The sequence below is a fragment of the Monopterus albus genome, unplaced genomic scaffold (genome assembly GCF_001952655.1).
Source record: "Monopterus albus unplaced genomic scaffold, M_albus_1.0 scaffold69.1, whole genome shotgun sequence".
NCBI classification, from domain to species: Eukaryota; Metazoa; Chordata; class Actinopteri; order Synbranchiformes; family Synbranchidae; genus Monopterus; species Monopterus albus.
Genome location: NW_018127949.1, coordinates 3,820,646 through 3,837,085, shown reverse-complemented (window position 1 = coordinate 3,837,085; position 16,440 = coordinate 3,820,646). Strand labels below are relative to the sequence as shown.

The window sequence follows — 16,440 nt, the reverse complement described above, 5'->3', positions numbered from 1 at the left end:
TTTCATGCCTGTTCCTCAAGATCAGTTTTTAATTTAATGACCGTAAACCTAATATCTCACTCAATTACACAGCAACTGACTCATAATTGACTCCTGATCCGTCCCTATGGTTGAGCGTGCACATGGATATACTGTAGGTGTGCCAAGGTGCACATATCCTGTGATTAAGGCATCTCTAAAAACACAGGTGTGCACATGTGTGGTTTAAGTGTATCTGCAGAAATTACCCAAAATGATATGTTTTTTTTTGTCCCCCAAATAGGGAGCCGTTGATTGTGGGGTCAGAAACAATGATATGCAAACAATGAAAAGAGCATAGGGGAGAAAAACAGAAAAGCAGTGAAATAAATACCTTAAGGAGTAGCTAAAGAGCAGAAGGCCAGAGGAGCCCCAGACCACAGGACAGTCAAGGTCACAGTGAAAAAGAAAAAGGAAAAACAGAAACAGACAGGGAGAGAAATCGCCACAGAACAAACATACATAATGCGTGGACAGACGAAAAATCTGAAAAGCCAGGGCTGTACAAACTTAACTCTCTTAACTGACCATTAAAGTAATAAATAATACAGCATGTCTGCTGTGAGAATTAACTAAAGTTTTTCAAGCTGGACACTGGTGTTGCCTCAATACTAGCTGCGCTACAAAAACTAAATTAAATAGTCTAAAATGAAAATTGCCTTAATCTTAATTTATGATTACAGAATATGTAAACAAAACTAAGAATTGGACAAACAGAGTAATTCAGTTTTTTGATTTTCAATCATTTTTCTTGGCACCTAAAAAGTACCAAAGTACCAGGCTGGTCCCTAATCTTAAAGGAATAGTTCAACATTTTGGAAAATACACATTCATTTTCTCAGCAAGAGTTAGAGCCAAACATCTGTAATGCTCTCAGGTCAGTGCAGCAAAGAATGCATGATGCTACAGTAGATTAGTACAATGTGGATTCCCAAACCGAGTCCAACAGGACCTGTCTGTACCCGAGGGTTCAGGCCAGGTTCGGGTTGGGACGGGACCTGTAGGTCAAACTTCAAGCTAAACACTCAAATGTCTGCTTTGTTTAATACCAAGGAGGAAAACGATACAGATTCAACTGCGTTGGGCTCTGCTCAGGTTTGGACATTATACAAGCTTGTCAGATCCAGGTCGGCTTCAGACGCCAAACTCTTGGGCACGGATTAGGTTCGGACAGAAATATGCTTAACGTTATAGACTAGAAACAGAAGTTAACAGTTACCCTGGCTCTGTCCAAAGGAAACAAAATATACCACCAAGCATCCATAAAGCTCTCAGCTGGAAATATCTGGTCTATTTGTTTAATCCTTGCAATCTGTTGCTTGACATAGCCTGTAATATTATTTTTCAATAAATCATAATGTTTGCTCTTACTCTTCTCTTTGTATGAATTAAACAAACAAAGTACACTGTATTCATTAGCAAACCACCATAGCTAAACTAACAAATTGCTGGCTGTAGCTTTATATTTATAGACATGAGTTGTACTAGAAGTATATTTCCCAAGATGATGAACTATTCCTTTATGTTAGATATTCTTTCATGTACCTAATGGTTTTATATGGAGCTCTGCTACTGTTAAGGTGACATGGAGAAAAAAAATGAATATAGGTCAAGAAAATCTGCAGAGAGATGTGACAAAGATGAAGAAAACAAATATGCAGGACACAAAGACCATTATTAAGCTGAAGGAACCACAACATTAAAATCTAATAAGCTGCTGCATTAAGTTACATATAGCAAGACACATGCGTCTCCAATTACAGAGCATGGTACCCAAAGCAAACAGTAGACTTATTTAATATTGACACAGCAGATGTTATTTACTATTCCCCAGCAGCAGACATTTCTTGGCACCAAGTTTGAGCAATAGTGTGCACTTGTGATACTCAGCCTACCTTCACCATGCCAGTGTTCTCTGAATTACTGTTCATCATGTCATTAAAGGATGTGAAAAGGTTCCTCAAGGACTCCATGAAGTCGGCCTCTCCTTTGTTCTCGTAGAGCCTGGGGTGGAGATGATGTAGAGAATTAGACTGGCAGAAGATCACAAGGCTGCTGTTTGTTTCATCCCTGTGTAAACAGCCCCACCCAAAGTGGAAATGACAAGAGTTTGATGTGTCCCTGTTAAATCATTAAAAGCAGCCAACAGAATGGCTCATGTGTGTTATCAATACAAATATTCTTGGATCAGAACCACAGACATCATTCTTGCTGCCAGTGAGATTAGCATTTAAAACAACACGACAAGACCCTGAAGCACCTGCCTGCTGTCATGTGGAAGCAAAAATCAGAGAAATTAATGATCTATGCTAATGACTCTCCTGGAATAGTATATGAGGAACAGAGAGCGCCTGTCACATAAGTGTTCACTGACTTTATTTTCTAATCCATCTGTGAATGTGGTATTACCAGTGTTTCTTCAGCTAGTTTGGTATGTGGAGCAAATGCTGCCCAGTGACTGCACTGACTAAAAGCCAACCATCACAGAACTACAGAAAACACTCCCCAATTTCTAAGTGCATGGGAACACAATGCAGAGATTGCCCCATATTCCTCCCAAAATGCAACAATACCCATGAAATTTGTCAACCACTCAGATTTAAAAACAAAAAAATCTGGATTTATGACAAAAGTGGAACTTGTTTAAAAATGCACTGGAGCAAAGGGAGGCCAAAAATGAAGTGTTTAGATTGCTCCCGTCGCATCAGATTGCCACTGGCTTTCTTCCAGAAAGGTGGGTTTTGTGGTGCCACAGCCTCTCATGGGACCATGGGTATTTCATGGTCCAGGGCTGTCAGTGTTGAGGGCTTAAAGAAATCATGGGATTAGAGGCATCCCTCTCAGAGCTCCCACAACAACAATTACTTAAAGCTGCTTCTCACCTGCAGCGTCAGGGAGCAGAGTAAGCTCTGGATAGCCACACCACTCTCAAGTCATGGTGGAAATTTTGAGATTAGAGGGCCTCCTCTACCATTTCATAGAAATGCTCCACCAGCCTGCAATAGAAAGTTTGTTGATGCAGGCTCGACACTTTCTAGATACAGCTGCACGAAAGGCTCCAACAAGTGCAACTTTACAGTTTGGAAAAATGTCAAACTCTGAGTCTGACTCAGTATAGCCCTTGAAAGCTGATACCGGCAACCGACTAGAGGAAGTGCATCAACAACTACATAACACAGGTCCAAGGTTGGATGTGTTATTGGTGGTCCTATGAAAAACTATTCGGTACACACTGTGGGCATGGACAGCTCTAGAGACGACAGTGACTGTTTTGGTCTGACTTGTGGGGTAAAGGATGAAGTGTCCTCTAGACATCGGACAGAAAATCAAACATTCCACACTCAGTTAGACCAGGATCATACATCAGCCCGTCAGCTGCCAAGAGCCTCATTCCATAGCTCAACAAAATAATAGTCCATTTCACATCCTCACAGCCAATTATAAATATATCCATAAAAATTACCACCCAAAGACCATTCATTTTTACCTTTTTCCAACTGTATTTAATAGTAGTGGTGTACAGTGGAGAACACTTAATTTCTATTATAAATTAACATAAACCACAATATTACTTGTGGAACCACTGCAGCACAAAAAATAAAAATTACTATAAAATCAATAAGTAATGCTTACTGTATAATGATGCACTATAAAGCATCGTGTGCGAGTCAAGAAGCAGTCCTGCAACACATCTGCTTGAAGTCACCAGTACACAGATCCTTCTTGATTACATCCAGTCGTGATGCTGGGTGTTGTCTTATACACAAGACACCTTGAACCCATTGGGGTCAGTGCAGCAATGCTCCTCTTTAAACAGTGTTCTTAAAACTTTGCCTTCTTGATATATATCTGTGTTGTCAACAATGCAAGGTCACAGTAACACGTGCATATTGTTTGTGCATCGGGACATACTGGTTGAAGAGGACTCTGGAGCGAACGATGAACTTGAAGATGTACTCCAAAGCCTTCATGGCCTTCAGCAGCTGTTCTGTTAGTTTATCAGCATTGTCCATGTAGTTCTTCAGAACTTTGTTCAGCTTCCTACAAACACAATCGTGTCATGTGTGAATACGGACTGTACATAAACATGAGATTAAACATCCTCGGTCTGTTTCTACAGAGAGTAATTAACTCACGTGTATGCCAGTGTGGCACTGAAATGTTTTCGAATGTAGGTCTCCAGGACAGGGTTAAAGTGCTGGAACTTTCTGTCAGCTATAAGCCCAATTATGAACACCTGTCAGAGATCAAAGGTATATTCATTAAAATGTAAATCGCATGGTTCATGAGGAGCAGCAAGAAAAAAAAAAATACCAACTGAAATACGCTGGGAAGTTAAACAAGACTGCACCTGAGCAGAAAGTCATTTCTCTTCATGCTCCAACCTGTAGATAATCTAGCACACCCAACAACACAATGTCCATCTCCTTTCTTTGAAAATTTAAATCGTTCTTTTGAGATGTACACCATGTTATTCTACATTTTGACTAGAGTTTGTCAGCTTATTGGCTACAAATACTTGATTTAATACATGGCAAAGTTGTGTAATAAAAAAATTTTAAAAAATCCAGCAGGCCAATTTATTTTTGCCTTTTCCAAGAGCTACATCATGCAGGAAAATGAAAGCGTTAATGTTTGACAAACAACTTTAATGAAAATGCTATCCTGCACTATAAATTCATTCAGATCAATGCAGCAGTGATTCCACATGAGATGAAGTGCGTCTCACAACACTTCCCCCAGTAAATTAGGAACCTGGCTCTTATTTATTAGCAACAGGGAGCAGTTTCTGAACTACAACATACTGTGCAGACTTCAAGTCACTGACACCTTTTCTACTGTTTTGATTCCGTAATCCAGGACATAGGATGCAAAATGAGAAAATGCCTGGGGTTAAACTATTGATTTGCATAGGGCATCCATACTGTTCACTTACAGTGGAGAGGTCATAATTATTCTGCAACCAAAAACATTGAACACTTTAATCCAATAGACATTGTGCCATTTCAAATCCAGTGTGCTGAACAAACCCAACACTATAAAATATATCAATGTACAACTACTGCTGAACTGCAATGTAATGTGGTGTTTACAGAGCTGCAGGTACTGTAGGTGTCCCAGTTAAGGCATTTTCCTCCAAGGTGTACTGCTGGCACACACAACATCCCTGTGTACTCTGCATTTCTGAGCACAACCTGTTACAAAATATGTTTGCCTAACAGAGTGAAGAGGTTGTTTTCCCTCATGTGCAGACACACTGTGTTTGAAACTTGGGGGTCAAAAATGATTAAGGCACAAATAAATCATGTTCAAACATATAGTGCATGAGAAAATCTAATGAAATTATTATATGTTGATGGTTTACAGTACTCTCCAGAAACAAAGAAGCTGTAATTTTCAATTTAGGACAGAAAACAAAGCAGGCTTTGTTGGGAAATCAAATACAGCAGAGACGCCCCAGAGAAAAGGATTTAGGATATAAAAGATCTGACAACATAATAGTGCACATTTGCATCTGAGCATGGCCATGTGTGTGAACTGTTTATCTCCACTAACAAGAAACTTTGCTTCTGTCTGCGGTTACTTACTGCCTCTTTACTTACCAAGGCATCGAACACCAACGTATCAAATGTGTCACTGTCAGAGTTCTCCATCATGATGTTGAAGAGAGCATCCAGAGTGTCTTGCAGAAACTAGAATGACAGATGTACAACATGTCATGGCAGGCCAACAATAAACGATAGTGCTCAAAAACAAACCTGTGTTCAATGTTCTTTCAAATCAAAGTCAGTTTGATGATTTTCTTCTTTTAGGAATCTCCCATCTGGCCAACATTAAAGTGACAAGACCTGAGGCCAAATGGATTCATTTGTCTTGTCAAGAAAAAGTAAGACATATACATCACAAGCACATTAGATTTAATAAGATACACAAGGTGTATGATGACAGTTAAAGCCAATTATGGCTCTTAATGAAACTTCTGCACTAATTTTGACAGAGCGGAAACAGAGAATCGACTATTTTACAAAATCAGATACATTAGTGACATTCACTGCAAGTCACAGTATTTGTAAACTAAACTTATCTAGTTCACCAAGATTCAATAGTTGTTAGATATGATTTATTTGGATCATGCTTTTTTTCTTTGAGTACAATATTAGTGAATGAGCACCAGGATATTAATCCACTGAAAGTTGATACTGAATTCTGGGTAAGCCATATTACCTAAAGTTCTTGTAGAACATGAAGCCATATACCTCGTATGGTGTAACCAAATGGCAAGCGCTCTAACAGTGCTATGTGCCACCCGTTGCAGATGTTAACATCAATCTAAGACAGCAATAATTTCCCTGTCAGCAGTAGCTCCAGAAACACTACGTGTATACACCCTCCCTCTCTAGAGAAGCATGCTCCATTTACTCAGTCAATTCTGAGGCAATATGAAAACAGATGTAAAAGTGTCAGAAACAGAGCTATCACACTATGCTATGCTTGGTCTGTCATCTCCGGATGGAAAATCCTGCACTTCTTTGCATCATCAATAAATGTAGAGTTTATAGCACAGTTCAATCTGCCAGACTACATGACAGACAGGAGGGAGGAGTGACCTGTTCACTCACAAACGGCATCACATTAAAAAATAACATGATAAAAACATAAACCCTTAGGACTAATTCATGACAACCTCTGTGCATACTATCTGATTTACAGTATACCACCACCACAACAATAGATAACCTAGCCTATTAAATTGCATTTTAAATGCCAAGCTGAAAATGATATCTAATTGCACACCAACAGCCTCAGAGCACTTTTGAGACACAGATGTAGAGAGAGAGAGACTGCTAATGTGGTGGTAATAATAATCACTCCCCTGTTGTGTAATGAACAGGTCCAGTTGTGGTTGGCACATCCATCTAAAACTGTCTAGAAGGACTTTGCTGCAATCTGCCTGGCCCCCAACCAGCCCATGTAAAACTACGTCTTGAGAGGGATTTATTCATCTGCCCCATGCCGAGCAGTTCAAGGATCTAGCCACACTTCTGGAAGCAGGTCATTGCCTCCCCCTCAGTACACTGTGTGTGTATGTTCTCCTCCCTCATTGTAGACAATTACACACCAAAAAGGAAAAAAAAAACCTGACAGGTGGTAAAATCAATGCTAAGTTGCTGTAGCTTTCAGGAATACCAAACATTATTTATGTCACCAGCTGTTTTTTTTTCTTTTCTAATCAGTATCCAGGCAAAAAGAGTACAGTACATTTTCAAGGATACATGAATGAAAAAAAGTGAGTTGAGATCATTAACTTGTGCTCTAGCTTTGAATGTACCAGAGCTTTATGACTTGGCATTGGAAAAAAAAACAAACAACAAACAGTGTCACCAGCCCAGCAGCAGACTACTTTCACACTGACCTTGATGACCTCGCCACCTTCCACCTTCATCAGCTGACGAAGGTTCTGCTGCAGAAGGCTCATGTTAGAGCGCCACTTCAGCAGGCCAAGTAGGTCCACTGGACAGGAAAAAGAAATAATCCAACAAATAAAAAAGTCATTACCACAAAAGGACCGCATTACATTTATACAGTGTGAAGAGCGATGGAAACAATTAAGGTTACAATATAAATTTAATGAGCGCTAAGGTCAGACATTTGTTATAGATGTCCCTCTTCCCCCTGTAGTTTGTAAATTACACAAATACAGTACGAGTCATTCTATTAGATCTCACTTTAATCATGAAAACTAATTTAGGCACAAGAGGATGAGTCATGATGTGATTAAACCTGTTCAAGGGAGCGCTCATTCAGACCACCTTTGAGAGATCGATTTAAAAAAAAAAAAAAAAAGCATTCATATCAGTTTACCACCAGATATGTGAACATCAGTCAGACCTATTCTAAAGACATTTGTTTTACACAATGTTTAGGCCAGTAGGCAACACAGACTGTTATGAGATTGTCAGTTTAGAGGACAACATCACTGATAAACATCAAGATCATGGCAGGTGCTCGATGTTCAGCTTGTAAAAACAGGTACCTTATATATTATGTGTCAAGCCTAAATCTAGAATTACTGCTTCGCAGTTGTATGCCTCTGCCATCCAGTTGCAGTTTCTATGCGCACATAATCAGACATAGATATGTAATGAACGCTTTGAAGGAATTTAATATAAGATATGAAGTGTATTTTTTTAGTAAAATGGAAGCAGAGTGCGGATACTCAAACAGAGCCCGACCGAACCCATTGGTACCCGGCTTGCGCACTCACATGTCTGCTTCGTTTAAAGATAAGGGGAAAAAAAAACAGCACACGCTCATGGTCGTGTGTGGTTTCAGACAGAAATCTGCATCTCAATCCAATGGCGTTATTAGTACCGATGTGTATGACTATGTTGTCATTACTTAGCCTGTTATTACAGAGGAGTACAGATAGAGAGCTTTGTCACACTGTCCTTCAATCAATGTAGATGTTTGTGCCAAATTTTTATAAATACCTGTACCTCTAAACTGCGTATACTGTATATATTTCTATATTCATAAGTACTTTATTTTTATTTTCCTAATGGACATTCATTTTCTTCTTGGCTGTTCTCAGCCGTATATTAAGTTGTCTGTTCGCTGCTTTACAGAAGGACACGCAATGCACACTGAGAGCCGCTGTATCCAAACCAAATTCCTCATGTGTCCAACAAACCTGGCCAATAAAGAATAAAGCAGATTCTGAAATACCCTGAAGATGTTTCTAAAGGTAGCGCATTCACAAGAAAGGGACAGACATGACGTCAGTGATCAAATAATTAGAATCTTTCTTACAGTATATTCAATGATATTATATTTCCACTGAAGCCTGCAAAGAAAAAGCAGTTAGATTCATGGAGACACTGTTTACAAGACAGACCTTGCTTGACTCATATGTCTCTTAGCACCTCTTTGGTAGCTCAGGCCTTCTTGGGACCCCTGCCCCTAGCTGCTCCTTCTCTCTTTCTTTGCCCTCTTCTCTTTGCTTGATGGGAGAACCAATCAAGCATGGCGAAACAATGATGGATGTCTATCATCTGCAAACCTGACAAGCTATCAGGGTTCAGTCACAAGACCCTTTTTACACTAGCAGGGATCTCCCTCCCCAAGGAGATACAGATTTGGAAATTGAAGGTTTATCTCCTGAGAGAGACAAATGAAGTGAAATGAGAATAAATCATCAGGCAGCACTGTCCCACTGGGGCACTGCTGTTAGAGACTACACCATCAGTAGCACAGGGGACAACAAGACAGGCTGTGGGGGAGATTTGGTTTGCCTGGGAGTTACATGAAAATCACTGAATGCCTTTGCAAAATAACATCTGCTTGAAAATGGATGTCTTTGCAGGCTGCCGAATACAAAACTGGCAGATGGAGAGTGGTAGCATAATTAATTCTGGGAGAACTGGTTACGTTGTCACTGCACAACTGAAATGCAAAAGATGTCACATTACCATTTGAATGTTTGTATACAATTCATCTAGTATGAAAAAAAGCTTTTAATTTTATAAGTAAACAACAAAGTAGTTCATTCTTTTTTGTCTACATTTCTTGCATTTCCCTAAAGTTTAAAAGTGCAGTCTTTTTGAACATTGATATAAAATCACCTTCACACAAGATAAACATTAATTCTCAACTTTGATATTATTTTTTCATACTTTTTCCTTCCAGCCAAGGGAGGAACAGGATGTTAATACATCTTTCATCATGCCAGGTCCGCTCCCAGCTCTGCTGTCATTAGATCTATGCTTCTCCCTGAGCCACCACTTAGTGACATACACTGGAAATACCGGCAGCCACTGCACACAAGCTCCCAGCACTGGGAGACCGCCTGCATAAATCTGTCTTAATTAAAAAGAGTGTTTCGTCTCAGCTGCAGGAATTAGTGAGGTGTCCTATGTACGAAGCAAGCAGACTGCTGCAAGGGGCATTCAAGTTTCATTTGTTTTTCTGCCTTTGCCAGAGTAAGTCTTTAAGAAAAATACCATCTGAGCAACCAGTTAAGCTGATATAAGTCTAAGTTTAGATGGTTTTGTGTGCAACAATAACATTTTCATGATTTTTTTACAATTAATAAATTCCTTATTTAGGCTATGAATAGTAAGACATGACCAACAAAATTTTCCAGCCCAAGGTAAAGTCTCCAAAATGCTTGTTTTGACTGGGGCAGCTGAGCTTCAGGAGGTAGAAACGCCTGGCTGCTAATCACAGGATTGACAATTCAATCCTGTCCACATGTTGAAGGGGCCTCAGTTGAAACACTTAATCACAAATTGCTCCTGATGGTCGGGCAGCACCTTGCATCTTAACCCTCTGCAATCAGTGTGTGTGTGTGTGCAAGTTTTAAAAGTGCTTTGGCTTGCAGCAGGCTCACACCCAGACTGTGAAGAACTGGTACCATCCAAGCACTGGCCAACAACCTACCTGCCCACAATGTGGAGAGTCCTATCAAACATCATAGCTGCCCTGTTTTTGTGCTGGTGTGATCAGATCGGTGTCATCAGTGCCGGCTTTTAGTCCTGCCTGTTCCAGCCAGTGGTGTGCTTTCTCATTGCCAGCCACCTCAGATATCTGTCAGTGGCATACACCATGGGGTCTTGACTTGCCATGGCACTTCCTCTGCTTGACCTTCATTCCCTGACTGCGACTGCCTCAGACATTCTCTCAGCAGCTTATCTCTGCGTGCCATCTTATGGATGCACTCTTCGATGCTCTAAGCTTTATCCAAAACAGTGGCCTTGACACGCATGAAGCAAAAAACTCTTTCTGGCTGGTGTATAGACTGGGTATTGGATGTGGGGTGGAATTTCCAGATCTTGACATCAGCAGCCTCCATGCTCTCCTTTGGCCAGCTCATTCCAGCAGGGTGCAAAATGCAGACAGACAAAGTAGCCAACACAGTGTATAGGAACATCTGCACTGAGTATGGGTTAGACCCCCCACCCCCAATATACATATGTGCACACACAATGCAGGCAGACCCTAATACAGTCTAGATAGATTGGCTCTATGTTGCTTTATTAAAACAACTCAAACTTTTTCCTAGGGCTCTGGCGTGTGATGACAGGTCATGGTGGATACACACATGCATATACACACACAAATCTTTGTTTAATCAAAGTAAGTGTGCAGTGATGAGGAAGTCTGATCCCCAAGCACCTATAGGCATCTTGTAAATTACCACCATAAAGTGTCAAGTAAATATCTGCTGTGAACTTGCCCTACAGGGCTGGGTCTTCTCACCAGGACACACACTGTTTCCCATCTTCCCCACACAAGGAAAAAGGGAAAGCACAGAAATGAAAGCAAGTTGGACAAGTACGAAGAGAGGCTGGTGCTGACTGATTTCTTCTTCTGCGTTATACCCTGTACACATCTACCGTTGAGACAATGGTTTGAGCTCCCAGTCTAGTGTAACCGGTGCGGGCAGGTTCAGCTTCTGTAAATGAGACTGTTCATCTGGTAACATCACCACTCACTGAGCAGAGTAGGAGGGCAGGCACAACTGTATTTAAATGACAACTTATGCAACAGAGTAAACCTTAATAAGCCTCACAGGGAACATTACTGTAAGAACACGCAACGCCCTCTTCAAACAATATACACAGCAGCACTTTAACAACCAAATCCTTCCCTCATCCCAGAGATCTAACCAAGGCCTGTTCTCAGGTCCACCGTGACCTCATTAAAGAGGCGTTATGAACGCGTGTTGTGCGTGTTTTCAAGGCCACATTTAAGAGAGCAACAACGAACACTCTAATTTTACTGCCATGCAGATCTTGGTTAGACAGCAAAGATTTACCACAAGGTCACAAAAGGCTTCCACATTAGTATGGCAGCTGATAGCGAGAAGGCTTCTACTGAAGATCGATGCAGACGGAGAGCTGCTGACCTTCTACAAAGCCACTATCATGTAGAAATCCTGTGTTTATAAAATGTCAGCGTCTCAAGATCAACAATCGGTTTTTTTAAATACAAAAAGGGGCTGAGACTTGAAACTTCTACAGTCTCGTAATGTCAGAAGAGTCACATTAGCTGGGATTTACTGTATGCTGTGCCAATCACATTCACACTGGCAAACCAACAATGAGTCGTCTGAGGCCCAATTATGTGATGCTCTAGATGAAATTTGGGGATACACTTCTTCTCAGTAATGATAAGACTATTCTCTAAATTAATTGCCAAGATCAAGGAATGTAGACAATGACATACAGGTTTAAAATAAACCTACAGGTTGAGGAGAAAACAAAGGTGAATGGTAAATTATTGAAAGTGCCTGTTGTAAACACACATCAGAGTTTACAGACTAAAGTCCTGATTGACTTTTTACCTACTGTACTTAGTTGTGCGCACACCGTTTTCCTCTAACAGTGTACCAAGCATATCCATTCATTCTGCCCTTGCTTGACTTTTTAAAATGATCTTTGCTTTGCAATGCATTAAGGGTGTTGCTTTGGGTGAGTAAAACAATTCATTTCAATTCCTGTAAAATTTTGCCTGCAGTGAATCTGTCCCTTCTTCATTCTCACTCATTCAGGCTACAGCCAAAAACAACGAAGAAGCTTTCATTTAGACTGTAATTAAAACGATAACTCAGTCCTGCTGCCAAACTACAAAGAAACACAACACATCAGGCATGAAGGTAAGCAAAGCAAACCTTCAGAATGGCTCTATTTAGAGTATCCGGGAAATTAAACCTAGAATCCTTTGACCACTAAGACACGGTACACCAGCTTTTCACACAAATCACACTGAGACAATCATTGTTATGGACACAGTGTGGACACACCAACACATCTAAGAGGGTTTACAGTAATGTCTGGTAGGATTTATAAACGTGTATACAGGCTAAAGGGAACGCAAGAGGCCAGAATCCTTAATCTATGAGCCACAGAGCAGAGACGGGGATTTCTTTAGCTTAACGAGTGTAGATCTTTTCAGCACCATGGGAAATAAAAAATATACTCTGTGCGAAACTGATAGCAGTAAACACAGCGCAGCTGCCGTCTGCTAAGCAGAGATGGACTGAAATCTACTGACAGAGATGTAGGGAAGCTGAAGAATAAAAAGTAGGTTAGGAGGTAAAAAGGATGAAGGAAACCCTTGAGTGAGAGCTGGTGTCTATGATGGACAAGACAGCAGACCCCAAAGACCTACTTTAAAGTGATATGTAGTTGCTGTGCATAAAAAAATCTGTCCTCCTAAGTCAGAGGCTGTTGCTCAAGACTATTCCAAAAATCAGCAAGGGCTCATTTGCCAAGTAAATATGAAAACGATTATTTGATAACAGCAGAGAGAGAAGCTTAAATGTGAACTTCAGAAGGTCTTACCATTCTGCGTAAGCTTGGTGGAGCAGACCAGGGTGGAGATCTGGAAGGAGTCCTTGCTGAGGATAAAGTTGCCCAGGTTCTGGCTGCTTTTACCGGTGGTGGAGTAGCCCTTCTCCTCCAGCTCCAGCTTGGTTGCAGGGAGGTTTAGGTACAGAGAAGAGTCCTCCAGCTTCTTTGCTTCTGCCTGAGTAAAACTCAGTTCATTTATCAGCAAATTTAAACCTGAGGTAGTTCAGTGAGCTGATTCATTTTTGAGGCATAACTGAAATTCTTAACTGCTGTTTATGCTGTAATGAGGTGTTATGTTATTAGTTTTTCATGAGATGCATTTTCCTTGTGTATAATAGTGCTAAAGTTTATGGCAGGTATTAAATGTGACTAATAAAACTGCAAAAACTAAAATCTAATTGGGGAAATTTTCGCCTTTTTTTTAAATTAACACACTTTGTACTGTGATGTAAAGGTAACATTATGCAAGAATTTTAATTGGAAAGTAATGTCATTTTATTGTTGGGGTTGACACATACCTACTACACAAGTCTATACAGGAGACAGTGAAATTATTATTATGGCTGCTACTAAAAACTCAGGCCTTTTCTTTTTTTACCTACATACATATCTCTGTTGTGGTCACAAGGAGCGTGGGATGGCCCGGCAGTCAGCAACAAAGATCCAAGAACAAGAGCGTCTGACTTCTAATAGTGTTCAAGATTTTACATTCACCTTGTACACGATGAGATCATGCTCGCCATCCCTTAGAGTTGTCCCATCGTACCTCATCAGCTTCACAAAAGACAAGGCAAATATCTTCTCTGATTTGTCTTTGGCTGTAAGAGGACAAGAAACACATGAAGACAAGCTGACTTTACAACAAGTCACTGACAAAGTAGCACACAAATATAAATAAAGTAAATTTCAGCACTGCAAGCCCTGAGACAGCTCCCGAGTTGGCACAACAATTTACTGTTCCCTTCAAATGCCATTATTAATACTGTGACTATCTATGCATGAGTTAATTGTTTTTCTTAAATGAGGCAGACACACTTTAGTCTGCATCTGTTCAGAGCAATTATAAACAGGTGTGAAAGAACTGTGCAGTGAGAGACATAGTTCAATTACAAGCCAATTTAGTGGGATATAAGACTGCTGTGTTTATGTATAAAGCCAGGAACAATTTATTACCTGGTGAAATTCAAAAACTATTTAATGAAAGGGAAGGGGGATACAATTTAAGGGGTCAGTTAAATTTAAAAATTCATGCTATACGTACAACCAAAGAAAGATTCTGTATTTCCATAAGTGGGGTGAAACTATGGAATAATTTAAGTGTGGACATAAAAAATAGTAAGAGAATTGACGAGTTTAAACACAGGTTGTTAGCCACGTCGTCGCCGAAAATCCGGTATTTCACCAAAAGAAAAACATTTTAATGTTAAATGATTAAATTGTTGGTTATGTGATAGCCGTGTTAAATATGCTTGAGTTAATTTACGAATGAATGTTTTTTCCAGTAACAGACCATCGTGTTACTGGAAAAAACATTACACCATTCATTCGAGCTGCAGACAACTACATTCAAATATGTGGAAAATTCGCATTTCTATAGATCTACTGTCACAGTATAGAAGTACAGATTACAGAGGGGAAAAAGTAATGTGTTAGAATTGTTTGATAGCACTGATATTAATAGGGTGGACAAAATTAATTTCCAGCACCACCACAAACTACAGCACTGAGCTTGATACAACCAGGAAAGCAACCAGCATTTATTTTCATTAATGATTGTTTTGTTTAGTTTTTCTCAATAATTATAATGTTATGGACTAGACCTTACTTTGAAAAGTGTCATCAGACGACTTTTGTTTTGATTTGGCGCTATAAAAATAAAATTTAATTTAATTGAAAACCCAAAAAAGGTGAAAATTTACTGCTGTTAGATTGTAATTGTAGCAACAGTTCACTGAAGGTTTACTTTTAGTATTGCATTAGATGTGGTTAGATGAACCTAATAATCATCATCATTATGAATGAGTCTGCAGTTTTGTATGCAATAGGTTAATGTGTGCTTCTATGACATTGATCAGACCAACCAGCTTAATTTCTTGACATGGTTTACAAACAGTATTAACATCTAGGATGGATTTTATTTACTTTTAATCAAATGTGTGTTAAGGTGTTCAGTGCCACTGCACTTGGGCACAGCAGCGTGGCGTGACCAGTTTATGCAGTCTGTCTATTTCTAAATACCATCAACTATTGAAAATGTCAACCTAAAAATACCATTTTTCTTTTGTATCCCCTAGTATGTTGGTGCCCTGGAGGAGATGCTGGTGGCTCTGAGGAAAAGCCCAAGGTAACACCACCAACTCATATGTTTTAATCTACTTATTATATACACTGCTCAAAAAAATAAAGGGAACACAAGGGAAAATTAGACATTCAACTATGTAATGAACAAGTTATTTAATAAGAATATTTCATTCATTCAGATCTAGGATGTCTTATGTTGTGTTCCCTTTATTTTTTTGAGCAGTATATATTGCACACATATCTCTCCTTTGCTGAAAGTTTATAGTGACCTTGGGTCACCTGTGCAAAGGAAACTAAAGACTATTGTTCACTATGTATGCAGATCTCACTGACATGTTATTTTATGCATTTTTCAGTGTTTTTTCAGCAAATGGTGTTTCTGTTACTGGTCACTCCAGTTTTGTGCACAGTCATGTAACTAATATATAAACACTGCTGTTATTAAATGATGTGTTTTCTTCATGTAGCAAACCCACACCAGAAGTGCTGACTGAATACACAAGAAAAGTAGATTTTCTGAAAGGACTCTTAGAAGCAGAGAAACTGGTCAGTGTCAATATTTTACACATTTATTAGCTTTTGAAATGTTTGTTTTCACATTATGGGGTGTTGTTATTGCCTTTATATTTATAGCAGTGTTTTAAGCTAGCCCGTTGTCATTATTACTTTATGTATAGTCTTAAATTTAAACTAAGATGTCACATAACTGACTCATGTTTTGCTTTTATTATTTGTAGTTTTACAGAGTTTCTTTTTCCCCTCATTT

At 39.5% G+C, this 16,440-nt stretch overlaps 1 protein-coding gene across 1 annotated transcript in view; it reads right to left on the bottom strand.

Annotated features, from left to right (window-relative positions):
* Positions 1-16,440, bottom strand: part of dock1 (dedicator of cytokinesis 1) — a 182,771-nt gene that overhangs the window by 119,721 nt on the left and 46,610 nt on the right. The window contains 7 exon segments of the mRNA XM_020605212.1: positions 1,914-2,022; positions 3,931-4,059; positions 4,155-4,255; positions 5,622-5,711; positions 7,433-7,530; positions 13,365-13,548; positions 14,088-14,191. Coding sequence (XP_020460868.1) covers positions 1,914-2,022; positions 3,931-4,059; positions 4,155-4,255; positions 5,622-5,711; positions 7,433-7,530; positions 13,365-13,548; positions 14,088-14,191 — 815 coding nt within the window.